Source organism: Myotis yumanensis, unplaced genomic scaffold, assembly GCF_028538775.1.
Source record: "Myotis yumanensis isolate MYYU_CA2020_CCGP unplaced genomic scaffold, mMyoYum1.0.hap1 SCAF_2, whole genome shotgun sequence".
NCBI classification, from domain to species: domain Eukaryota; kingdom Metazoa; phylum Chordata; class Mammalia; order Chiroptera; family Vespertilionidae; genus Myotis; species Myotis yumanensis.
Window position 1 is genome coordinate 152,283,363 of NW_027223753.1, and position 26,599 is coordinate 152,309,961.

At 40.6% G+C, this 26,599-nt stretch overlaps 1 protein-coding gene across 6 annotated transcripts in view; it reads right to left on the minus strand.

Moving 5' to 3' along the window:
• Window positions 1–1,043: 1,043 nt before the first annotated feature.
• ZBTB20 (zinc finger and BTB domain containing 20) overlaps window positions 1,044–26,599 on the minus strand; it is an 862,593-nt gene continuing 837,037 nt past the window's right edge. For all 6 annotated transcript variants that reach the window (XM_070406230.1, XM_070406231.1, XM_070406233.1 and 3 more), the window contains one exon: window positions 1,044–25,109. In XM_070406230.1, coding sequence (XP_070262331.1) covers window positions 24,688–25,109 — 422 coding nt within the window. In that variant the 3' untranslated portion in view covers window positions 1,044–24,687. The remainder of the gene's footprint in view (window positions 25,110–26,599) is intronic.

Sequence of the window (26,599 nt, forward strand, 5' to 3'; positions counted from 1 at the left end):
AGACTATCAGGTAAACTTAGTGGTTCAGTGATTGAGCTGCAAGAAGTCACCATTTAAATTTGCAGAGGTCACCTTTCAGCCCAGAGTTCTCCTTAAGCCTCTCCCTGCCACACGCCTAGGCCTCGGTATCTTTGTGTGCTCACACTGGTGGAAATGTCTGCCTGCGCTCACCTCCTCCAACCCAAAGCCTGCATGTCTGGGGGAGCCCCCAAGCTAGACTGCTTATTTCTTGGATCCTTCCTTGACTTGCCCTGCTCATTTATCTTTGCTAATTTATAAATTCCCATGACACTGCGAGTTTGAATGGTAAAATCTAGCTTTTGATTTTATACGAACCTTTATTTCAGTGGTTAGAGTTTAAGGTTTACCAGGCCTGAAATAATGTGCTCTGTTTCCTTCACACACTGCAGTGCTGAGTGGAATAGAGATGCTTTACTGAAGAGTTAGTGAATCTAATTCAATTGGATTGACTTCCCAGGGACAAATGAGATGTACGTCTTCTCCATTGCACCAGCAACTTCTGCGAGAGGGATGAGGTTAGAGAGCTCCCTGGGTAGAGTGGCATCTGAGAAAGGGTCTATGTAGTCCCTTAGGAGTCTCCAAAGTCATCAGATGGGGATGCATTTTGAGCTGTGAATGTTCCTTGGGTACAAGGATACAGGATCGATGGGCACAGTGTTATACAGGATTGGTTATTTCTACAAGAGGCAGAGAGCGACCCATTTGCATGTGAGGAAGGAACAAAGGTGAATGATTTAGATAACAGTGAATGAGCCATGTGGTCATTTGTGAGGTTTGGATAGGAGAAGGAAAATGCCTGAATTTGCATTGTATTTCCCTAAACGACCTCAATGTTACCAATCTCGGAATTCCTATCTCTTGTGCCAAGAGGAGAATATATTAGGAATTTTTCGGGGCCTTTTAGGGGTAATTCTTATTTGGATAATCTCTAGACCCAGATCACAGTAGATAAAAGAATGTGGAGAACGGCCTAAAACAGAAAAACCGTCACAATGTAAAGAAGACACAGTAGGAAACCAAGAGAAGTTTTTTTTTTTTTTAATTATTCCTTCATATTCAAACTTCACAAACAGTGTGAACTTGTACAATACCTCGGAAAGTGAAACTTACAAAAAAAGTGCTGGTAACATTTAAAAAAAACAACAAAAACCCCAAAAAACAAACATCATTCTTAGCAACATCAATTACTCTTCCACACAAAACAGAAACCTTGTAAAATTTATTTTCGTATTTTTAAGGCGTAATACTTCCGTATAAAGTATATGCAAGAGATAAAACTTCACAGTATTCCAAAATGTCACAATAATAATATAATAGTATAATGAAGCGCTACAGTTAATTTTTCTTTTTTTGAATGTTTTTTTTTCCTGTTTAAATAACAAATACAAGTCACAGGTAAATATACGTGAGAAAAATACGAGGCTAATATTAAATGGCAGGTAAGGATACTGTCACTGTAAGAAAAAACTGGCAGGATGTGTGTATTTAGTCTATATTTTAAAGCACTTGATAGAAAAGGCGTATGCAAGGTTTTTGAAAAACAATTTTGTTTGTTTGATAACTGACAACAATTTAAGAGTATAATGAAAAAAAAAAAAAGGAACAAACTCCCTCTCAAAACGATTGACCTGCTCATCCCACACCACGTATATACGGATGGATAGATGTGTGTTTGTGTGTCCATGGGTTCGTACGGTACACAGATTGATACAAGCAGTGTTCCATGCCCACCTGCCAAGATAGGAGGCTAGTGTCTCTGCAGTCATTGAGCCCCGGTTCCTCTTGGGAAGTTACTCTTTTAATTTAAAGCTCTCTTTTTCCTTGCCCTTCCCTCTTTCCAAACTCTTCCCCAATTCCCAGGTCTTCAGTCTGAAAAGACAATCTGGTGAAAAAAGTTGCCCTCAAAATTCACTGGGAAATAGAAACTGCATAAACAGTGACACCCACACAGACATTGAAAATACCACTTGGATGAATGGATATGTTTATGCATGTGTGTGTGCGCGCGCGCATGTGTACAGTAGCAATTGCAAAAAAGGGACCATATTCCTTTCCATATGACGATACAATGTGATAAGAAACATTTCTGTGCAGGAAATAGGGTCTCTTCGCATCTTATCACAACACTGTGGCGGGAACATCAGGAAATAGGTTCACCTTCCAGCAGTCACCACAGTAAACTTCATTGAGAACACACCTGCCCAGACGTCCGGTCTGTGCACATGTGAGTGTTAACAGCTAGCCATTCAGCCAACAGGTAACAGAAAGACAGCAGATAGCAAAACACGTCAATAAGGTGCTCAAAGAAAAAAGTGGCACCCACTCCTCGAATGGATGGCCACAGTAAGGTGCTTCAAAAAAGTTTTTTTTCTTTTTTCAGTTTTTATTTCAAACATTAAGAGTACTGATTTGCACATGGTAGTTCTGAGCCAGGCCAATGGTTTTGAGATTTCTGACATCTTCCATTGAAAAGGGCTTTCACTGTAGTTGATTTATTCAGTTTGTTGTGGGTCACTTGAGCTTAAAAATGTATTTAATAGCCAAAAACGGAAATCAAATCAATATGACTAAGAAATAACAGATGAAATGGTATAGAACATTACTGCATTCCCATTGGATCAAGATGGTCTCGCCCACTTTTCCTCTTTCACTAACACTGTTCCTTTTTTTCTTTGTTACAATCCATTCCTTGTGAACATACAGAAATGACCAAAGTCACTGCAAAGAGCTGTTTTTATTTTTTGTGATCTGTTGCAAGAGTCCAACCTTGTTTCCTCTGCTGCTGTTTGTGTAGCATCTGGATTTGTGATGAGCATCTGGATTGGTTGTGTGCATGTGTGTATACGTGCACATATACACACCTATACATGTATAATATATACACTGTATACATGGAGATACAGGAAGTGTGTATACATTTATACATCATATAGTGTATATGGTTTCAACTGGAGATAAACTGAACTGGGTTCCCACACTAGCACATGTTTATCTTTCCCCTGCTCCCTCTGCCTATTTTAAACAGGATGGAGCTTCCATTTATTTTTTTAAAGTGCATTTTCAATGCAGAATAACTGTAATTCACTGATTCCTTGGAAAACATTTTTGATGAGAAAAATCTGACGGTTCTCAGCCCCAAGCAAGAGAAACTTGGGTTTGGTCGTGCCAGGGGCTGACGTGGCAGTGCCAGGCTTGAGCCTGAGTGATGACTGGGCATTCTGGACTCTGGGCACCTTAGCAGCAGCAGCAGCACCTTTAGGAGAAGGCGGAGACAGAAGAGGGGGAAGGAAGGAAAACTCAGATGAGGAAGGATGAGTCTGCGGGGTGTTCACGGTCAGAATTAACTTTGTACGGATTTGTGCAGTTCCTGCCTGGCTCCAGCTGAGAGATGCCATCGAGTCCCCTGCCTCCCCATGTGCCCGCACGTTCAAGCATCGCCCATGCGTCCCCACTCCCAAGGCTGACTTCCTGTCAGTTCCCTGTGGGTATGTGAGTGCCAGCATTGAGAAGGAATAAGGCACCAGAGAAATCAAAATGTTACAAAAGATGCAAAAACCCATTTCAAAGAGCCTCTCCCATGGTTCCATTAAAATATTGCATGTGATACCACTCATTTGTGTGACTTAAATGTGTCAAATGCGGTCTCTGAAAGGAACTTGAGGCCCTTCAGCACCAGAGATCTGTAGGAATGCACCCTTTGTCTAAACACACCCACGCCCCCCATGCCCACCCCACGCCACACACAAAAGCACCAGATCGGGAGAGCAAGGCTGCTTGCCATTGCTCACCTCATTTTTGATAAAAATCAAAGAAGTCCATGAAATAGAATTTTCAGGAACTGCTCTGAGATCAAAAGGGCTTGGGCTGTCAGGTATCTAGTTATGTCATGTTCTCAATGTCCAAAGAGCCTCCCGAACATATTTGCGTTCAATGTTTAGGGGGAATGTGCTAAAAAAAATTTACTTCTCAGATGATGCCCGCGTACTCCACTAACACTTCAACCTCCCCTGTTTGTTTTTAAATACTGTAAAAAGGAAGAGATTCACCTACCTATAAAAGGAAAAAATGAAGGCACATGATTTTATTCGGTCCCAGAAAAATGGCATTTTGCAAGTTCGTGTGTGTGTGTGTGTGTGTGTGTGTGTGTGTGTGTGTGTGAACGCAAGTGCAGACACACGACATGGGAATCCGCGGGCTGCTGGGGCAGTCGTTCAGCGGAAGCTGGGGAAGGAGAAGGAGGAGGAGGGTTCTGAGACAGAGAAGAAAGGAGAAAGGAGGGAAGGATGCCTCTCTTCAGCTTTTTGTCATTGACAGTCTCAAGATTTTGGCTGCTTTAAGGTCCAGAACGGAATTCATTTGTCTTGGTCTAGAAAGTGCCCCCAGTTACATATCTCCAGTTAATCATGTTACAGCTTTTGGTGTTCCCCTTTTCCCTTCCCTCCAGCCAAATGATTTTTTTAAAAAAAAAATCACAGTTTTTAAAAATTATTTTTTCAATGTTGAAAAAATATGGAAAAGCTATTGAACAGCCTCAGGGCCCTCTGCCTCCCCACCCTCACAGTGAGCAGATGGATGGACCCACAGAACCCAAGAGGAGCCAGCAGGATCCTTGTGCAGGAGGGTCCCTCGCACCGAATTCCCTGGGGCAGGCTGCCTTCCCAGCACCCACAGTCTTTCTTTCAGCGGAACCCCTCTTCTCCGGCCCCATCCAGGGAGTGTGGGCGCTGGAAAGGCAAAGCCACTCCGGAGAGCGATGGTAATAGGAGAGGGTCTGACAGGCTAGAGGCTCTCTCCTCAGGCACTGTAAGCAGCGTGCTCTCAGCAGCCTGGCCCCAGGACGGGAAAGCGTGGTTGCCCACTGAGAGGTTGAAGTCCCATTCACATTTGCTTCATGAGACCTCAGCTCGCAGGCTCACCACCTTGGTGCCTCTCTTGGCATCGGAGTTGGCCCCAGTTCCTGAAGAAGGCACTGGTCCAAGACAGAGAGGCAGGGGCAGCTGGCTGCATCACACAAAAAGGGTACGGACAGTGGGATTTCAGAAACAAATTTAACTTTGGTTTTCTGACATATTCAAACCGTAAAAATTAAAGCAGGGCTTCAGAGGCTTCGATCATCTGACTGGTGGTATATTTTTTTCTCATTTGGCAAGGCTAAGGCAAGGGGAAGAGAAAAGGGTTCCCATAATTGGTCGAAGACACAGGGTGGTAAATGCTTCCACACTTAAACTCACAGTCCAGTGTTTTTGACATTTCATAAATAGCTTTTTTCTCTAAAAAAAGAATAAAACAAGAACAATCCCTTTACTTACTTATCTGAAACAAAATAAACAGCAGTGGGTACAAACTTCTTCTTGTAACAATTACAAAAAACAACAATATAATCCCAACTTTTAACACGCATCTTGAATCAGTTATTTTTTTTTTTTAACCTCAAAACTGCAGCATATCCTTAAGGGCAAACTTTTCGATTAGTTTTTTTCTTTTTTTTTTTTTAAATAATGTCTTCACCAAAAAAACAGTCTTGTACCAATAAAATGCATTCAAAAATAGAAAATATTACACAACAAAAATATGTATCCTTCCTTTCCAAAAAAGATTCTTCACAAAAAAATGTAGAAAAAATTCCAACAATTTTTTTTCCTTTCCTAAACATTAACTTTCAGTCTAGGGCACAATTATTTATTGATTTCAATGTCTGTTTTTGCATAAACATGGAAGATGCAAAACAATTACTGTATTAGGATTGTAAAGTTACATCCACTCCACCCCTACTCTAAAACAAAACAAAACCAGAAAAACCCAGCAAACATTGAACAAATGTTACAGCCAGTTGGCTAGGAAAACTATCTCTGCCTTTCCACTACTGTGCACATGTGTGGGCTAACGGCTCTGCTGGTACCTGGGACTGCTGAAGAAGCCAGATCAAGATTGTTTAGCAATAGCTGATGTCCTACGAGTCATTTACAGTCTCCCATGTTGCCGGTCTACCTGCTGTAAATCCTCACGGAGAAAAGAATCACATGAGGTAGCACACGGGCAGAGGACTAAGCTCTATCCACATGTACGGTACACATATCTCTATACAAGCCACTTTCTCAACCATATCATGTCTTTTTATTTTCTTTCTCAAAATGGAGCTCGAGCATGGGATACAAGGTGATGAAGAGCTCCAGTGGTATGAGGAAGGCTGGGTGACTTCTTCCATAGTCGCCTCTCCTACAGTTAACCTGGTTGGGCATTAACTGGAACAATGACAAGATCTCAAACCTCAAAGGAATGCTGTTTTTGTTTTATATTTTTCAGCAATGTAGCTGAAGATGATGTATTTTTCTTATTTGATGGTATTTCTCTTTTGCGTGGTATTTCTCATTTTGTATGCGTATTCATTGTGTGTATAAATTGATTTTTTTCATAGCTTTTTTCCCCGTTGCTTATTAGATTGCTGGTTTTTTCTTTGTGGTTTTTGTTTTGTTTTGTTTCTGATTTTTTAAACAGTGAAATGTGTCCAATTTTATTTCCAGTGCATTAAACAAATTTTAAATTAAAAGAAGAAATAAAACTTTCCCCCCATCCTTCTAAAGAAAATGACTGATAAAAGTACAATATAATAAAATCAGGCATTTCCAAAAATAGCATGATGTGCAACCTCAATTATATAAAAGAAAAACAAACAGACAAACAAGAATTATAGAACATAAGAATGAAGGAGCCAAGACTATATAATCTCAACTATGGTATGATTGGCAAGCACTGGTTAAAAAATAGGTAAGGCTACTCTTAGATTTCTAACTCAACATAGTTAACCACTGCTCTTCTGTCTTTTCCTTCAATTCTTAATCTTTAACTCACTAGTTCTTTATATCTTTAAAATGGACAAATTTGTTTTTATATTTTTGGTCTACAGTAGAATTACATATTAATAATATAATAAAAAGGTATTTCATGAACAGGTTGGTACTGCATCCATATGGGGGAAATAGAAAAAAGTACTCAAATAGACATAGCAAATGTACTCTAGCCTTATAAAAATAACCACAAATATAATAGAAATCATAATCAGGGCAACCGATTAAACTGAAAATATAGAAAGATATATTTTGGATCATACAAACTCCTGACAAGCTATGCCCTAGAATTGCAGCCTCCAAACCTTTCCCATGATTTCCACCTTTCCTTAGGACCACTCAAAATTCAAACGGAAATGGAAACAAAACAAAAACAAAGTGGACAGGTGGTTGAACCAGCCAGAGCTTCCATGTTATCTTAGCTGACTGGCCAAGACCAGGTGGACAGCATCTGAGAAACTGGTAGGCCACAGGGGAGCGGCTGATGGTGTCTGTTTTTAATTTTGGAGGAGTTCCCTGCCCACTGATAAAGAGAGAAACCAAGGAACCAAATAATTCTTTTGGTAATATAAAATACATGAGATGAGACATAATTCTGATAGAGAGCACATGGCAGTGAGATGGGAAAGAGGAGAGTTGCAATAGGCAAACTTTGGGCACCACCTCCACCTCCATTTGTTTTCTTCAACACTTTGTTTTCTTTCTCTTTCTGAGCATCCTTTAGGATTAGCTACAGGCCCCAAAGTCCTCCGAGCAAACATTTGTCATCACAGCTCTCAATATGACACCTATGCTTTCTGGCCTTCCAAAGGGCTAGGTGGCTCTGGAGGGTCCCACCCCCACATCCCAGGCCTTGAGGAGGCAGAGAAGAGATGCAAAGCTGTAGTGACCATTCCCACCTGACGGTAAATGCACACTGAGGTTCCAGTGTAGGAAAAAGAATAGGAAGGAAAAGAACTGGTAAGAGTTGAGCTCGGTAATCAACAAGTATGAAGTTTTTCTTTCAGAAAAAAGGAAGAAGAAAAAGAAATGGCATCAGTCAGAAATACTGCTTTTGGTTTCTTTTCACTTCAAATCATCCTTGGTTTTTCTCTCATTCAGTTGCTCCAGTTTAAAGTAGAGTTTAGAATCTAGTGCAAATATCATCAAATCACAGCATTCCAGGAGCAATATCCTATCCCTTCATCCCAAGTGAACACTATCCCTTCAGACCTCCTCCAAAGACCAGGGGGCAATGATCCAGAAAAGTGTAACTGAACAAATGATTGACATGCTACTCACTGCAACAAGAAAGGCACTATCACAACAGCTCAGCCTAAGCACGGCCCTTGTCATGGGCATGGACATTTTCAACCACACTGGCAACCACGGTGAAACCCAGCCTGTGGCTTTTTCAATACTGTAATTCATTGCCCATATCTGACTCCCCCACTGGCCACCGCTGTTGGCTCTGGCCACACAGAGAACTGATCTGCTCTGTGTCCATGTGACCCCACATTTTACCAATGACCCTTGCTTGGTTCTGAAATGATTGAGTTCATTCTCTTCCATGGAAGTTTCTTTCTCTCCACCAGTCTCCAGGTCATGACTCATATAAAGACTAGTTTACAGTGTCAGGTACTATTGTTTAGTATTTTCCTATTTCTTAAACCTCTGACCAAACCCTAAGTCTTAAAGATAGTTCAGAAGCTCCTCTAAGAACAAATCTTCTGTAAATATCACTGTGAACAGAATGAAAACCACAGTGTCATCCCTTGACCACCAAGGCATATCTCTTGAGCTCCTTGTATTTTGTCTTAGAGAGAGGAGGTCAGGCTCTAGAGATTAAAATCTTTGGTGACAAAACTGCAGTGGGTATGTGAGTGTCAAGGAAGAAGGTGTTTTCCCAAAGCCTCCAGAGAAGTATCCTAGGTCAGTCAATGTGGATATATTTTAAAAGGTCAATTATTTCTTTCTATCACTTTGGTTTGGTGCAATCAATGTCCGTTTGGTGCCCACCCAGCACACATCTCTAAGTACCTGTAAAGAACTCTGAATTTAGAGATTCTTATTTAAAATGGAAATAATGCTTTAAGTGCTTAAGGGTTTGGTTATGTTAGTTCTGAAAGCTCTAAATAGAGTTTTTCTGGCTAGCAAGGCTGACAGCTTCCTTAACTATTTTTTTTTTAAATCTTGGAATAGTAGACTTGGATGGATCCTAAGGAGGAGAGAGAGATAGGTGTCAATGTGGCAATCTTAGGACAGAGAGTATTCCAAATAATATCCCTATATATGATAGTGTTCAGAGAAATCCAACACTAGCCATTTAGACGGGTTGTGATCCTTTCTCACTGAATCAGAACCTTCAAAACTGTCACTTTGGATCTGAGAAGCCTTCAGCATCTTCACTATTGCTTGTGGTGTAAGATTCTTTTATTAATAGACACTACAGAGCCATAAACTCTAATTCCATCTAAGATTAAACAAGGCAATAAAAGAAAATCCAATTAAAATTGAAAAAAAACCCCAATAACTTCAAAACTAAACTTTTAGGCACTGTTAAGGTCTTCTGCTTAATAAAGGACTGTCTATGACAGAGCAGTTAGTAAGTAGGTTCTGTTTTGTCTTCCACCCCTTCCTCCAGTGTCAAAGTGGGCCTAGCATGTTTCAAAATAAGCCTTTCACCTCATCGTTCTCAGTGGTTATTGCACTGTTCCCTTACTGTCATCACACCCATGGCCTCCCTCTTTGGTTAGCCTGATCTAGGTTTCACCCATGGATGGAAAAGCATGCCCCGGCTGGAAATCTCTCTCTAGCATGAAAACGGTTGTGTGTTTTTTGAAAGGGGGCACTGCCCTCTGTGGCACAGAAATGTGCATCGGCCTCTGTGGTGCAGGGCAGAGCAAGGGTGTTCACAGCACCTCAGTTGGCTTCACCATTGCAACTCTTACTGAAAGCTTAGTTGGAGATGACATTAGCCAAACTTCTCCTTAAACATCCTAAGTTCACGACACTAAGCCAACTTCCTTATGATATGAAAACAGATCCTATCCACATGGCAGTTTCTAAGCCTGATTAAGGATTGGCATTCTACAGATTTTCACCAAACCTGTTACCACCAAGCATGATGGAAATAACCCTCTATTTTTGTGATGCTTCTAGTTTCATAACTTGTTTCTTTCTTTGTCATACCTCACTCACTCTCTCCCAGCACAAGTAAATACATTTCAGTAGTGCAATGCAGTGCAGTCATATTTAGTGCAAAGAAAAAAAAAGCCCTATTACAAACACAAGCTCAATCCTACACAGCTCTACAAAGGTTACCAGTGCCACAAAGTGGGAAATTCAGTCTCTGCCTCACACTTCAGTGAGTCATCTCTTTTGTTGCCTCTGTTTGTTTCAGCTCAAGGGAGAGAAACAATTCGCATGCACCTATGTATTATTCTGTAAAATGTTAAGCCAATCAGCAGGAAACAAAGGGTAATAGTCGAGTGGAATCCAGGGTAATATTTAGAAGAGGAGAATGACTACTTAATGCAAAGGTCAGTAGTGGTTTTTATTGAATGGTTTTCATGATGTCAAATGGCTCTGATGCTAAAGGGAGTGGGTACAGGAAAAGATAAAGCTTTCCTGTCTCTCAAAACAGGTCCTAGATTTAACAGTGATGAGCTCTTGTTTCTGAATAGTGCAATCAGCTACTCCCCAGGGCTGCAGACAGCAGCGCCTTACCTCACAGAAACAGGGACTCGAGGAACTCGCGCTTCCCTACACTGACCACCATCTCCCTCGCCCCATTCTTGTCTTATTTTTTCTGAATACTCACTATTTTTTTCTGAATACACACAAAATACAGATCTACATACACATAAATGCTCAAGGCCCCTCTCAGGATGATAGGTTGAAAATTGATACAAACAGCTCAATGGCACACTCACACAAAAAATCTTGCTACTAAATATAAAAGTGAATTATTAAGAGTCTGCATTGTACCTCTTATTGTATTATTCTGTAAGAGAAAACATTCATAGTAGGATATCTAATGGGGTGTACTTCTTGCTTGGTATTAGTCTGGCATTAGTTTGGGATATGACAGTATTGAGTGATTCTGGAGAAATGCTTGGCATTTGATAATCCTCAGGAATAAGCCTTTCAGTGTGTCTGGGTCCCCACTCTCCAAATGTAAATCTGCTTCTCTGCTCATACCCACACACGCACGCTGAAGTCTCAGGAGAATCACCATAAGTTCAGAATAGATTACAGAAACAAGGGTGTTTGGCATAGTGGGTTCAATACACTCAAATTACTTTAAAACATAAAGTTAGATTTTCTCTCGTCCATCAACTCTTTGCCGTTGTTTGCCTTTGACTCTGCTTTCACATACTCTGAAGAGCACAATTCTCTCAAGAATAGTGCAAAAACCAAAGCTAATATTAAGATATAGGAAAGTTAGCCTTCATTCATATCTTAATAGGCCCCTCAGCAGAACTGAGGTTCAAATCAGTGGGACTACGGAAGGAGTGTCCGTGCTGACAATGCCCTAGGGTCTAGGGCCTAGACCATTTTCTCCTACCAAGTGACACACAGATGGTTCCAAATCAAAGTTTGTCCCAAGGGGAGCAGGAGCAGAGTAACCAGCCTTATGAACTCCTGGCAGTGCACACCCACAGAGCACTTTAGACTATGTCTAAATCTGGAACTAAATTTGAACCATTATTTTATTTTCAGTCATCTCTCTGCATATGCCCTCGAGAGCAGGTTGGATCTCAGAGCAGTCACAGGTGTCTACAACGTCTCCAGAGGGGTCTGATAGTATTAAGACTTAAATGACAAAGAAGTGAGGTTATCTTACCAAGTCTTGGGACTGTAATGGTGAGAGATGGGCAAGAGTGGCAAAGGGTGGGTGGTGCTGACTTTCTGGTAACCCTGAGAATCAGCTTTAGGATCCAGAACTGTCTCAGATTTGTCCCATCAATTGTCCTGTTTCCCTCTTGCTTTTCCTCTGTTCACTTAATTGCGATTATTTTAAAGAGTGAGCTAAGAATGCAAATTATAGCACAAACGGCAGGTCATAAAAAGGCTGTCAGGCTATCTGTAAATTGGATTGAGTTGAAAGCAGTATGCTTTCAAATGAAACACTACAATTTCCTTTAAAGAAATGTTTCTAGTTTGGCTTCTCCTTCTCGTGTGGCAGTGGGTCTGGGTGGTGAGGTGTGGGCCCTGCAGCCCATCTCCCTGTGACTACCACCCCCCGCACTGGGTGGGGAGATGAGAAACAGTGGAGAAGTGGATGTTTCTCCATTGAAGACCTCGGGGGCACATATAGGTTTGAAATGAACAGAAAAGAAATCTGAACAATTTTAGAAATCGATAGATCAATGGATTTTAGCTTTTTAGTAGCATCCTTTCTGTTTCTTTTCCTTTTCTGGTTATTCATCACTAGATAGCAGTAAGAAATACCCAAAGAGAATTTTCATTAAAATAACTTATTCCCAGCTGCATTTCTAAAATATGAGGGGACAATAAGGATTTACAGTGTAAAATACATGGCTTTCACCTGCAATCAACTCCTATTCTTTGGCCCAAGACCTATCAGTTTAGGTTAAATGGGGCTTCTTTCTCAGGGAATAGTTGCAACTATTCTATCCTCAAGGTGAAGAGACAACTTCTCTCACAAGGCCCTCAAGTGCTGCTAGAAAAGAAAGAGAAGGTTTTCGTGGAGAAAGACTCCTTGCTGGCAGACGGGAGGCTTTTCATTCTCAGAGGGAAAGGAGGTGGCAGGGCCCGCAGGTACCTGACTGCTGCCTATGCCACCAGGTTGAAGAATCAAAATCTTTTACTATCTTGAGAAGAAAGAAATAAAGGGAAACAAATAAATTAACAAACAAGCTTTATGGAAATACACATCCCTCCAGTTTCAGGTTTCTAAAGAAATAATAATTATGCTTCAATCAAGGTTTATAGATAGCAGACAACTGTTTTAATGTGTAAAAGTATCATCCCTTGGCTTGACTATGTTAGTTTCACTTTCTTTGAAGGAATTGCATCTGTCACACGTGCCCTAAAATCCAGTGCAGAAAACAAACTGGTTTGCTACCAGCCTCAATCTCAGAACATTTCCTAAGCTATACTGGTCAATACTAAAACTACAGATCTGTAAAATGAGATGCAGACTTTCTGAAACGCACTGTGGTGGGGTTTGGGGAAGGAAGCAAGCTGTTAATGGGGGAAGACAGAAAGAAATCCCTTTCTGTCCTCCCAAATACATTTTATAATGTTTCTGACCATGATTTTGCTGCATTAGATACTGTGAGGGCTATTGGTGCTCCTGGCAGGGGTCAGCTTAGAAAAGCAGGAGGCTTGTAAGCAGTAAGAAATCCACACCCTGGAGCCTCTAGAATATGAAACAGAATTTAGCCATTACTCTAGAGACTAATGCAGATTGTGGTGAGAAACCCTGGTGTCAGGGTTGGAACTCTTCTTGGGGGACTAGAGGGAACAATGCCAAGAAGGCCTCCTGGAGAAACCTTTCTCATTACCTGGACCACCTGGAACCTATCAGAACCAGATCCCCTCCTACTCTACATTATACTTTAAATGATAGTATTTAGGATGCTAGAAGCCAGTGCTTGGGGAGATAAGCACTTTAGATGCAGAGTACTTTAAAAAAAGATGCAGGGGTCAGAATGGATGAAAGAAGAGAAGAAGAGAGGACCTGTTGGGAGAACATGCCAAGTGAAGATCATGGTTCTCAGCTCCATACATTCTGGCTTTAGGAAAGGTTGGTTTCCTACTGGATTTGCGACTCCGGAAAGCTTCTGAACCTTCTCATTATTGCATTGCTTTCTGTGGTGTGAGCTGATGTTACACACTGGTTTGATTAGGAAAAATGCTGAGTTAACCCTCAAGTCCAATTAAGACTCCATTTCTGATATTAAATGTTGATTCTGTTTGTCAATGGGTAAAACAAGGAATGAATGCACACCCCTGTGCACTAAAAACCAGGTAACACTTTAAATGCTTCAGAATTTGTCTTCATAAGAGCGGAGAGGTTAGCATCATGGGAAGAGTGTTGGACGGGGAGTCAGGAAGCACTGTGTCGGAGCTGCTAAGATCGCATTCTAAACATCCTGTACAGGGGCAGATCCAGAACAGCATCAGTCCTTTGGGCAATGCTCCAGCGACCAGGCAACTGTAACTCACTGAAATGAGATCTAGTACGATGACCAAATCATATGGTGAATGTTTAGGAACTGGGGAGTGTATTACATGGTCCTTCAAGTATCTAGTCAGCCTTATTTTATTTAAACATATATTAAGTTTATGTTTAAAAACAGGTACTTTAGAAACTTTTTGAATCTTTTAATTTCTTAATAAATTACTGCTTAAAACTCTAAATTAATAATTGTTTCTCCAAAAGATAATAAATGACAAAAATTCTTCCTGATTGTCTCCTACAGTGTGTTTGAATGGCAGTGGCTTTACTTGTTTTAGACGAGCTCATTTAAGGCTTGAGCAGTTGCCAAAATTATTTTGAAATGTCACCCCCTTTGCTTGATTTCTGTAAATCTAGTATCTGGTAATATGTCACTTGGCAGGTATTGAAATAGTTAACATTTTTTTCCCTCCCTCAGAGATATAGTCTACTCATATCAGGAATTTGAACACTGTGGTATTTAAAGAAAAAAACAACACACCAGAAAATATTTTTCGCTTTATCATTGGCCAAATATGAAGGTGAGAGGAATTAATGACCTCAGCTAGTGCAGATGACATTTAAAACTGTGAGTCAGGTCCTCCCACTCTCCAAAGAATATTGATAACTTTTAGAATGAGAAGGTGCAGTGTACACTTGCTTCACTCTGCCTGCCAGTCTCAAGTGGATGAGCTCATGTCAATGCTCTTTAAACACCTACAGTTTAAAGAAGGGCATTCACAATGGGTTTGGGGAAAGGAAGGGAAATGGGCACTCAGGGGCCTGATTATTAGAGTTCCTGGGGTGGTAATAATATGAAGAGGTAATTTAAAGGAGTCTTAAAGAGAACCAAGAAATAAAGAGAAAGGGTGAGGAAAATAATAAAGTTGATATAATTTGGGTATTATGTGATCGTTGGAAAAGGAACAGCTTCCCTAACTCTTAGTTTACAATTACATTTGTCTAGTAGAAATATATTTAGTTGAAAGATTTGGAGAGGCAGATGAATAATTTTGCTATTAGACTCAATGTTAGCCCTTCAAAGTGGTTAGAGTAGGTAGATCCTTAAAGATACCAGGCTTCAGAAGCAGAGGGCATAGAGGGGAGCCTGGATAAAGGGGTGGGGGCGAACTTGTTGGAGGGGCACAGCAGAGCGGGATGGGATTTGAAAATAAAAACATATCGGGGAAGATGAAAGGAAGAAATTGGTGTTATTCACACTGAAAAAAGCCTCACTATTGGTCCAATGTGGGAAGGGCTTTCACGCTGAGTACTGTGAACAGCTGTTTTTATTTTGTCCTGAATATAGAATGGAGAGAGTGAGGCTGGTTTCAGGCACCCAGGATGGATGTAAAGTTTATCCAACTGTGGAGTTTTCTAGGCATTGGATTAAATAGCTGTGGGAAGCTGAAGAAGCTCTTTTTTCTGAAAATAATATTTGACAATATTTCTTGCTAGGAAGACTGGATGCCTGATTTCTGAAGTTTCCACGATGGCCTGGTTAAATTAGAAGGAACCAAGTCCCCATCTCAACAGACAAATGGGGATACTGAGGGCCAGGTACCCAAGAGCCACCATTTATTGTATTGATTCTGCAGACTAAAAAAATTATATAAAACTTTCTGAGTTCTACTTCTATTAGCCTCTGTCATGAAAAGTTCTTCAAACTCAGGTTTTATTTTTTTAAAAATCTCCTAGGGAAATGAATATTCTACTGCCAAGCTGCCTTCAGGGAAGCATTAAAGACTAGTTAGAACTGCAAGCGTACTGAAAACAGGAAGCTGTCAGTACAGAACCAATCTTAAAATCAATGTTTGAAAACAGAGCTAGAAAAACTAGGCATTTCACTGCCTGATGGTTTTCAGATGAGCAGCCCTTTGAAACACAGCCTGTAATTGTTGGTCAGGTCACATGGAGGGTGAGCAGGTGCTTGTTCATATTTTTAAAAGCAAATACAGGCAGTGACAGTCCTAGAGGGGAAAATCACAGATACATTCATATGTACTTTCTTTTGTTCTTTAGATATTGAGAGAGTCAGCGAAACAAGATCACTTATACTATGAACTTCTTTGTATCAGCCACACCAAACATTTTTTTTTTTACAAAAAGTTTTCACTTTCCTACATTTGCTAAGTCTGAGCTTAAAAAAATTCTAAAAACCTGTAAAGACAATACTGAAGCTGATAATATAAAAAGCCAACTAGAGCAGTAATGATTATTATGAAATGCACCAGATTAACTGCGGCAGGTTGGTGATGGGTGATAAATGCAAAGAAATAATATTTCAATCAACTCATGATCATAGGCAGATTCAAAAGTTAAAATGAATATAATGTAATATATATTTCAATATAGAGTTGTTATATATAATGTGTATGTTCTAGCTTTCAGAAATACTGCAATGTAGTGTACTGTACTTAAGTAAGCATACTTTAATAGTAACTCATATTCTTCCACAAAGTCACTAGTACTGTTAATTAAAAAAAAACACCTTTTTTTCCAGTAAAAAGAAATAACTATGGTTACAGTCACAGACTTATTTTGGATAAAGAAAGACAATATACATTTAAAAAATAGTAACAAGGAAAAGATTGCAACCGTAAGTAGTAGCCTTACTTAATGGGGGAGGGGAAAGTCACCAAAATAGAAGAGGAAAGAAAATGTCCTCTGAATTCTGTAAATTAGCAGAAATAATCTACATGTCATAAAAAATAATAAACTACCTATAAAAGAAGGACATGGGAGTAAGGAAATTGAATCTGTTTCCAGGCCACCTTCAAAGTCAGCTCTGAGAGCCAGGCCCATTTACTCAGAACAGTTCCTACTTGAATGTCTGAGACAGGCAAGAGCCATCAATTCTTACCAAAAATTATTTCCCCCGAGAGTCCATTGGTTTGCTAGGCATGGTAAACAAGCCACTCCTGGAAAGACTTCGGCAAAGGCCACACTGGTGTCAGGAGACACAGTTGATGGTGTCCTGCAGATGCAGACAGGATCAGGAAGCTTTAGTTTGGGAGTAAAACAAGTGGCTGGGTGTTTGTGTGCACACATTGGGTTGCAGAGAGGAAAAACCTGGAATGGGTTAGGCCAAGCTTGTATGGGCCTTGCCTGCATGGCCTCTGTGCTCCTTCCTCCCAGGCCTAGGCAGGTGCCCCAGACGGCTGCTCCCTCTCGTCCCCTCACCAGCTGAGTACTTCTGTTCTACCTTCTTCTGGAGAAAAACAGCCTGTCACTGTGGGTCTGCTGTGGATCCAACAAGCTGCCTTGTTTCTCCCAACTCTGAAACGCTACAAAAAGCAACAGAGTGGGCAGGTGACTGCTTCCTGGGAAGGGAGCCACAAGTCTGGAGCGCAACGGTGAGGAGAAGCAACTGAATCTATGCACAGGACCTACTGCTGTGTGTGCTCAGTGGGAGACACATACACTCTCCCAGACTACAAGTATACACACAAACACACACGTTCACACACACATCAGTAAATCCCACAGAAGTGCAGAGGTGGTTAAGTGCACTCTCCTGCTCCAAACAAGTACCTTCAAGTTTTCAGGGAAGGGGTCCTAGAAATGACTGATGGGCGGGGCTCCTGCAGAATGACATGACCCAAAGCCTCACCACAGACAGCGGTCGGCACTGATACACCTGACTAAGGCAGCTGAGCAGAAGCAGACATGTGAGACTTTTGACTGACTAGAAGTTCCAGAACCCATCTTGTCATCGGGGAATATGAATTTGGAACACTTTTGTGCTGAGAGCATCCATGCTGGGTGTGTACATGCATAATGTACACTTATTTGCACATTTTGGGTAGCAGCTGACATGCTGGTTGGGTTAAGTCCCTTTCATTACTAGAATCTACATATAAATTGCACTGATATTTCTGGGCAGTAACAAATTTCTGTTGCAACAGTAGTGGAAACAGATGTCTACTATGAGGTAAAAAAATTTTTTTTTGTTTTGTTTCTTGGGTGTATCAGGATCTCATTGAGGCATTTTGAACAAAGGAAACCTCTGACTTTGAAAGAGGGCTAGTAGGGACTTTTTGTACCCTAATTAGGTATCTCAAAACCAGGACTCCCATGATTGTGGCTAGATTTTCCTTATGATCTCAGATTAGGCTCCTTCATTGAAGACTTGAAAGTTGTGAGTTTGCATTTAACAAAGAACCGTCAGATAAACCAGATGCTCACTAAAACTGAGAAAAAAACAAGAGCAAATATTTTGTTGAGATTGTTCTCCGTTAAGAAAATGATTAAAAATGGAATCCCAGACACCTGTGATCCTGTCTTATGCAATTCACTAGTTAGATAAGATGATGTCTATTTCACACCTGGCCCAGATCTATGTCACAGAAATAGGATAGGAAATAGCAGCTGCTTCCTGAGAGTAGCCAGTTCTGGACAAGTTTGTTGCCTCCCCCCAAACATAGTCTTCAGTCAGAAACATTTTTGTGATAATGCAACTATTAAAAACCAAGAACTGTCCATGTCTCCGCACCCTTCCAATCTCTCTCTCTCTTCTGTCCTCTCCCCTGGGCTTTCTGATTTAAGGCAATAATTCTTTACTACAAGTGGCTTCTTGTGAAAATATCTCAGCCGAGGTCACTTTAGATTAGATTTTAGTCTGTAAGTATTCAGTTTATGGAACAGGCTGGACCTGAAGAAACCCTGGAATCCAGGTGTTTCAGTCAGTGGTGTGAAAAGATGATGTTTCTGGTTTCAACCCGGTTCTGAAAAAGAACCTGTGCCATTTTCTGGGATCTGTTAATGTACACCACTGACCACTATGGATTCAGTGTCCAAGGAGAAAAAGTATTCAGAGGCTTAGAGAAATCTTTGGAGTATTTTGGTCAGGCTAATCATCTTAATTCCTAGTGCTAGAAATGATGCTTTGGTTAGTAATTTCCACAGTCTATGTTTGCTGGGTCACCACAGCTTCTCCTCCTGGGGAGACTTAAGCTGGTTCAGAAATGGCAGCTCTACACAGAGAGCCCTTGGGAATATGAAGATATTCTTTCTCTAAAGCAAGGGCGCATCTGTGTCCCCTTTCTGCCTTCATATGAAGCCTGAGCACCAGGATAGAGATTGCTTTTGAAAGTTTATTCCATGTCATTGTATTTCCTGGGCACCTAAGAGAACAGCCCTTTTCTTCGTGAAAACAGAGAGAGAAAGAGTTGTCGCCATCCCAGCTGGGAAGTTGTGTGTAGCCCCAGAAGCCCGGTGGCCTGTTCGGCTCAAGCACTCTCCTCAGGCACTGCAGACTGGAGGCACTGGGTTGCTCTGCTTTTTCTATGGAGTAGGGAGTCTATTGAAATGCTAGTGCGCCCTTCCTTTTGTTTGTCACCAAGTCACATGGTTCTGTCTTCAGTGTCCTATTTTTCTTTTTTAAAATTTCTTTTTCTGGGGGACAAAATTAGCCATTTAAATAAAGTTCTTTTCTAGTGAATAAAAAGGGTTCTTGGAGCCAGAAATCACTCAAAAGAAAGTCTTTGACCCGACCCATGGAAAGGCCCAGAGATTTCTCTAAATACCTCTTGCCAAACTTCCTCGTGTTGTGATTGGATGTTTTTTGGTTTTGCATTATTGGGTGCTGAATACATATTGAAATCCTTTTGTTCTCTTCCCTAGGGCTTCCATTACCCAGGACTTCAACTCATTCCTAAATTAAAGAATTCTTTCAGGAGATTTCTTTTAAGAGTCATGTCACAACAGAAAGGGCACTCTCCCATTCTCCTCAATCCCGAGGGCATCTCAGGTTGTGTCTGCTCTTACGTTGCACCTTCGTTGTGTTTCTTTTTGCTGCAGCAGTACACTGGCTGTAGCAGAGGCAGATGGTTTATCTAATACCTTTGCTGTAGACTCACATATCCTTTGCTCCCAGGCTCAGCTCATTAAATAACATCTACAACAACAGAGGAAGGCTCCAGAATGGGCACGTCTAGTGTGAAGCCTGGCCAGATCTATTTCATTGCCCCCTTTCCTAAGGGCAACAGGTGTTAGGAGCATTATGGGAGCCACACTAGGAAGCAACATGAACCTTTATTATGTTCTCTTGGGGATCTGAGGGATTTATAAGGAGCACACCTCATTCTGAACTTCTGTGCTGAGGAAAAACACTGATTTGGGGCATGGACTGGGCACATGCTGCTGGTGTGCTTGTAGGGTGAAAGTACTAGTACACGTAGCTCAAGTCATTAGGACTACGTGAAACAAAACCTCCCAGAGGAAACCTTTTCTCCGTTCACATCAGAATGCCCAAACTCTAACTGCTCACAGGCTGGGAACGGGATTTCTTGGTCCTTGTAGAATATTGGGACGATACGAAATAAAATCTCTATGAGTCCTAAACAAAGCAAATACAAGTCATTCTTTCTAATTTCAGGAGCTATCATGACCTCCAAGATGCCCAGGAAGAAGGGATGGCCCGCAGCTGGAACATAAGCAGGAAACTATCCACCAGTTTCTCATGGCACAAACAGATTCAGAGCATTGGAAATTTGGGCAAGAGAAAGTCTTATTATGACCTAAAGTTTATAACTCAATTAAAATATATAGTAAAAAAATTTTGATATAGTTTTATTTCAGGTTTTTTGTTTGTTTTGACCTGGCTTATTTCTCAATCAGATCTAGGTGTTCCAATTCCTTCCTTTTTAGGGCTGTATTCTACACATTTGGGGTCTTGGGGGTAAAAATATTGGCATTTAATAGGGGGAAATTGTCCACTATGCTGAGATGCTACCAAGTTTTTAGTGCCTGGAAATTTTATTCTTCATAAACTGTATCTAAATGCTTTGGGAAACATTCATTTTTGACATTTTTCTTACCCTTGTTCAGCTGACCCAGTTTTAAAATCATAAATTGCTAAAAAATATTATTTTCCATACCAGTTCTTGTACTCATCCCATACTTATTCTAAGAGGTGTTAAATCTGGAACATTTGCTTCTGTTTTATCTATTTATTCCCCCCTGGCTACTGAAAAAAATTTTCCTTGCACTTATAGCATCCTAGCATGAAGTTCTAAATGCAAGAAGATTGTTGGAATTAAAGTCACAAAATAAAAGGATTCATGTTCATCCTCTATTCTCAAAGCAAAATATGTTTCCCTATTTCCTAAGATGTTTGTGATTATTTAAAAGTAAAGATTGACGATCTGGATGCATCTCTACCCTTTTGAAAGAGGTGTGACTCGCTTACTTTCTAAAATGCAGGTCAGTTTGGAAAGCAGCCCTTTCAGAGGCTAGAACGTGTGGCAATGGCCCCACAGCAAGCTCATTGCTCCTCCAGGCTAGATTGTCCCCTCCAGCCCAGCCTCTTCCTCTCTCCAGAGAACAATCTGTCAATGACTTTAGCTGCAAGATGTTTGAAAGGAATACACACACATGACGACAAGCAGAAAAAGTCTACTGCTATGCAAACCTGGATGGTCCCTGCTGTCCTAACGATAACATCACCTCACCAAAATATCTTTAGGGATCCTCTGACATTGTTAAAAAAAGACATACTTCCTTTGAAGGAAAGTAATGAATATTAGGTTTTCAAGCCCAACTGGAATTTCCCCCCTACATGTTCTATAACTAGAGGTGGATTCTAACCCAATTGCTTAGCTTTTTACATGGCAAATTAGCATTACGGCAAATGGGTCTCCTTTGAATTTGAGAAGCAGATAGCTAAATCTGTGGCCCAGAATGGCATCCAAATTCAACTTTTCTGGAGGTATTATGAATTCTGTCTACTCTGCTAAGGTTTAAATAAATAAGGACACTATTTTAAAAGCTACTGTCAAATAATTGAAAACATTTTAATGGGGCTTTTGGCTTTTATTTATAACATATACTAAGCAATATGTAATTTCCCTCTGTATTAAAAAATCTTTCTTTATGTCAATTTTTTCTTTCTTATTTTGTGGGTTGAATGACTTGTTTTCAAAATATCAAAACAATTCCATGACATGGTTAGTTAACTAATGCTCCCCCTGTTGGTTTTAAGTGGAAATATGAGAATCTTACACATTGCTATTTTAAAAAGCCAAGTTTTCAAGAGAAAAATGGACTTTTTCTTATTTAAAATCTGTTCTCTACTAACTTTTAAAACACGTCAATTTGGACACACAGTTCTTGGCAGTACTCCTCTTAGAAATCATGATGGGTGATATGCAACAGTCAATTAACCATCCAAGTCTACATTAAAACTTCTAGCAAAATATTTACTGAATTAAGGACACAGGAACAAATCACACTCACATATACTCCAGCTGCACTAACCCTACTAAACATCACCAAGAACTTAAGGAAAAGATCTCATTTAACCAAAAGTCTAAAATATATATGGGTAAAACCAATTTAGTCATTACAGAGCTATTTCCCTTGGAAGACTTCTCCTTTGCTGCACAGTTTTTGAAAATAAGTTGCTAAAAGAAAAATCGGTTAAATGAAAAGTAATTTTGAAACTAAAATAATCTATTTTTTTCTCTTTCACAATTCTAGTTTGGTGTTTCTGCTTTGTTTAAAGTTTTAATTTTCCCCCTTAAGTGTGTTAAAAATATGCCCAGCAATGCAACCACCTTTGGCATTTTTGTTAGGTTTAAGAATTCCTACAGTTGGGTTGGAATCCCCTCAGGACACTGCCTATAGATAGAAAAATCCCTATTATAATACCTTGATCAGGACCGAAGAGAGAAATCCCAATTAGGAAGAGAGAGTGGCACCTAGGATGATGCAATGGATTGGTGGCCTTTGAATGATGGATATTGGCATCTGGAAAGTATGTTACTTTCTTGAAAACCTTTCCAAAAAGCAAGAGTTAATAAATCAGATAGAGAACGATCATCTTACTTTGCCCTCTCAACCACAGTGGAAATAGTCGGAAGGTAACATCTGAAAAGAAGAAAGTAATTTTGGCATCAAGGCTTCCTGCTCTGTCACAGGCTCTGCTATCACTGCTCTCTGTAGAGGTGAAGGGTGAGGAGCTACCGCAGTTCTGTAAGCTCCTCCCCAGGCTGACCACAAAGGGAAAGAAGCCATTTGTCAAGACCTCTAATCTACTAGTGTTTCATCAAAGAAAACAGTAAAGTCCATGGAAATTCTAGAATCATTCAATCTCAATAAACTTTTAGAGAACAAAGAAATCTGTTTCTGAAAGTTAAAGTCCCTCCCATGAAAAAGAACAGAATTCTAAATGGATCAGTTGAAAAAAAAAAATCAGTGGAGCAACCTAAGCTTGCTAAAAGTCAAAGAACTACATATCAAAATACAAAGCAGCAGTTCAAATTACAGCAGGGATGGGCGGCCACAGAGGCCCTCATCAACCCAGGCAACACTTACAATAATAAAAATTAAGAAAAATTAAAAAAAATATGAAGAAAATATCCTTCCTCTCTTTCAAATATAACTTTAATTGCCTTTTATTCTTTCTATCTGGAAGCAGTATCGCTAACCTTAACAGTCTTGACTTACCAAAAAATATATATATATATGTGTGTGAAATAAAATAAAAGAGAAGGGATTGGTGGCAGTGTATGCAAAACCAAAATGGAAAAAAAATTACTTTTAACAATCTCACTTTTTTTTTGTTTTTTTTTTACACAAATACTGTTGTAAATATATTAAAAAAATCAGCATTCTATCTGGTAAACGTCACTTTTGCCCCTCTATAAAATTTTGAATTAAAAAAGCCTCAAGAACTTTTTATTATTCCCCCCACCCTCCATTTCTCTTTCTCTTCCACAAGAATATATCCTGACACTTTTTTTTTGTTTTTTTTTTGCAAAGATTGTTGGAAATAATCCTTCTCTTGTACCTAGAAACATAGGTGCAAACCTCTGATATCTTTGTTTTATCTGCATTCCTGCCTTTCATGAAAGTCCCTCTTGATTGTGCTGAGGCTGTGGCTCAGCAAAGACACTGAATAAATACGATAGCCACTGTTGCTTGATGCTTGTCCAAGTCTTCCTGGCTTCTGCTGAAAGGGGGGGCATGGAGGAGGTGGGCTGGGGTGTGTGGGCCCAAGCGGAATCTGGGGGAGAAGCCTGCCATTCCCCTTTCCCACATCACCAAACCCACTGCCCCTTCCCACCTCCACAGCCCTTTTATGAAATCAGACAACATGGTAGGTGGAAAACAGCAGGGCCTTTCCTCTGGGTTTTCAACCAGAAGTGATATTCCACAGTTTTAACTGGTTACTGTGAAGTCCAAGTGGCCAGAATTGTGAAAATGTCCACTGAAACACTGCAAGCGGTGTACTTAAAGACAGTCGGCCTTTTAGATTTCGGTATATATTTTTGTAGTGCTCTTCACAAGTGAAAAAAAAATTTTTTTTTTAAATTTTTTAAAAAAGATTTTTTTTGTAAAGAAGGGTTGTATTTAGAGGCCAGTAGCTAGAGATCCAACCAGTGGACCCCTTGAAGCACTACCAGGCCTTAAGGCCACCATCCGAGGGAGGCCGGGAAAACTATTATTCACCCGAGCCTCCGGAAATGTAATGTACCAGCAGGCAAAAAACAGTTCTTCATGTAGTACAAAACGAAACGAAACAAAAACAAAAACAAGAAAGTAAAAATGAAACCAAAACATTTCTTAAATTCTAGTGCCATAGCTTTTTTTTGTTGTTTGTTTTTTGTTGTTGTTTTGTTCATAAGAAAGAGAGAAAGATATTACTTATCCGTCAGACACATGCATCCTCATGTGGTCGTTGAACTGCTCGATTTGGTCAAACTTTGCTGGACAGACGGAGCAGACGTAAGTGGTCCCCTCCGTGCAGGCCACCACACCTGGGGGGCCAGCGCGGGCTCCCGGGGCTGTGCCCGTGGGAGGGGTCCCGTTACTGGCACTGTGCAGGGCCACGTGTCGCTCCAGGAGGGTCTTGTGGGAGAACTTCTTTTTGCAGATGTAGCACTCATAGGACTTCTCCCCCCGGTGGAGGCGCATGTGCACATTGAGCGAGCTCTTCTGGGTGAAGCGCTTGTTGCAGATGCTGCACTGGTATGCCCTCACTCCTGTGTGTGTCACCATGTGCTTGATAAGGTAATCCTTTAAGGAGAAGGAGCGCCAACAGATGCTGCATTGGTGGGGCTTCTCACCTGTTGAGGTGGGAACAGACAGCAGGCAGGACAGAGCGAGACATAGCGAGGGAGGGAGAAAGAGACAGAAAAACAAGACAACAAAAAACAAAAACAAAAAAATTAAAAAAATAGTCTGATTCATTAATGGATCCCTCTTGATTGGAAAGATCCAGTCCTTCCTGGCCTCTTGTGTGCTGAGAAACCTTGCTTTAAGGTGATGCCAGGGAAGTCTAGAGTTTCCTGTTTCCCTGTGTCAGAAATGGCTTTCTTGGAAAGCTACAAGACATTCCCCACTAAAAGTCTTCCAAGGTCATCCTGTGGAGAAAAGGAAGGGCTACTTTAAGGGGGTCATTTTCAGTGTCATCATTAGGGGATTTATATGTGTTTCCCATTAACATTATCAAAAAATATACGAACTAAGAGAGAGGGAAGATTTTTGGAGACATGGGGTTCTCTATAATCTTTGGGAACTAAGCACAGTGATCAAGTAGCTCACCTCTCCATTTCCAGTATTCTATTCAGTAAACACGCCTTGATTTTAGGCCTGGCAAACATTGGCCAACACAGGAATAAGTCATTTGAAGAGCTACACTTTCAAGTTTATCTAGTTTAGATGGAAAGCTTCCTAAAACACAACTTAAGAGTTAATTGGCTCTTCTGTCTTGACTTCACTGAACTGCAGATAGGCCTCAACTGGTGTGGAGGTTGGGTAGGTGGTGAACAACACGATGCTCTCAAATGGTCCTGCTCCAATCCAGGCCCCAACATATGGCCCACCTCTCTGACAAACCTCCGAATGCCTCTGAGGTACACAGTCCTACTTACCTCACTGTGCTGGTGTTGACATAAAAAAAAAAACACATGTGAAATCACTTTGCAGACCACCAAGAGTGGTGTGGGAATACTTGCACGGTATTCTTATTACAGCACTACCCTCCCTCTCTCCACTGCCCATTAAATGTTTCCATATGCTTTTTGTGAACTCTTGGGTCAATTTTAAAAATAGTTTTCTCCTTTACTCTCAGTCTGTTGGCTGAAACTCTTTCCCCTCAGTTTACTGCTTTGGTTTGCTGTTGACTTAAGAAACCAAACTATTGAGCATGTGAAAAACAGTAAGGTAAGTATGAGTATTGTCAATGAATGGCCACATGAGGTGTTCTGATCTAAGTAAAGTCCATAGACCTGTGACATCTCTTTGGATAAATAGGGGCTTGTTTTTCTTGTTAGTACTGTTTGTTCTCAGCTCTTCTCTTGACAGGTGAGATGAACTACATTATGGTGTTTCCATCTCCCACATCCTTTCTGATTGTCCACCTCAGAGAATAAAGTCCTTTTTCTCTTCCACAATCGAGCCGAAAGACCCCAAAGCCTTTGAAGTTCTTAAAGGTAATATTTTTTTTAATATATTTTTTTATTGATTTTTTTACAGAGAGGAAGGGAGAGGGCTAGAGACTTAGAAACACCGATGAGAGAGAAACATGGATCAGCTGCCTCCTGCACACCCCCTA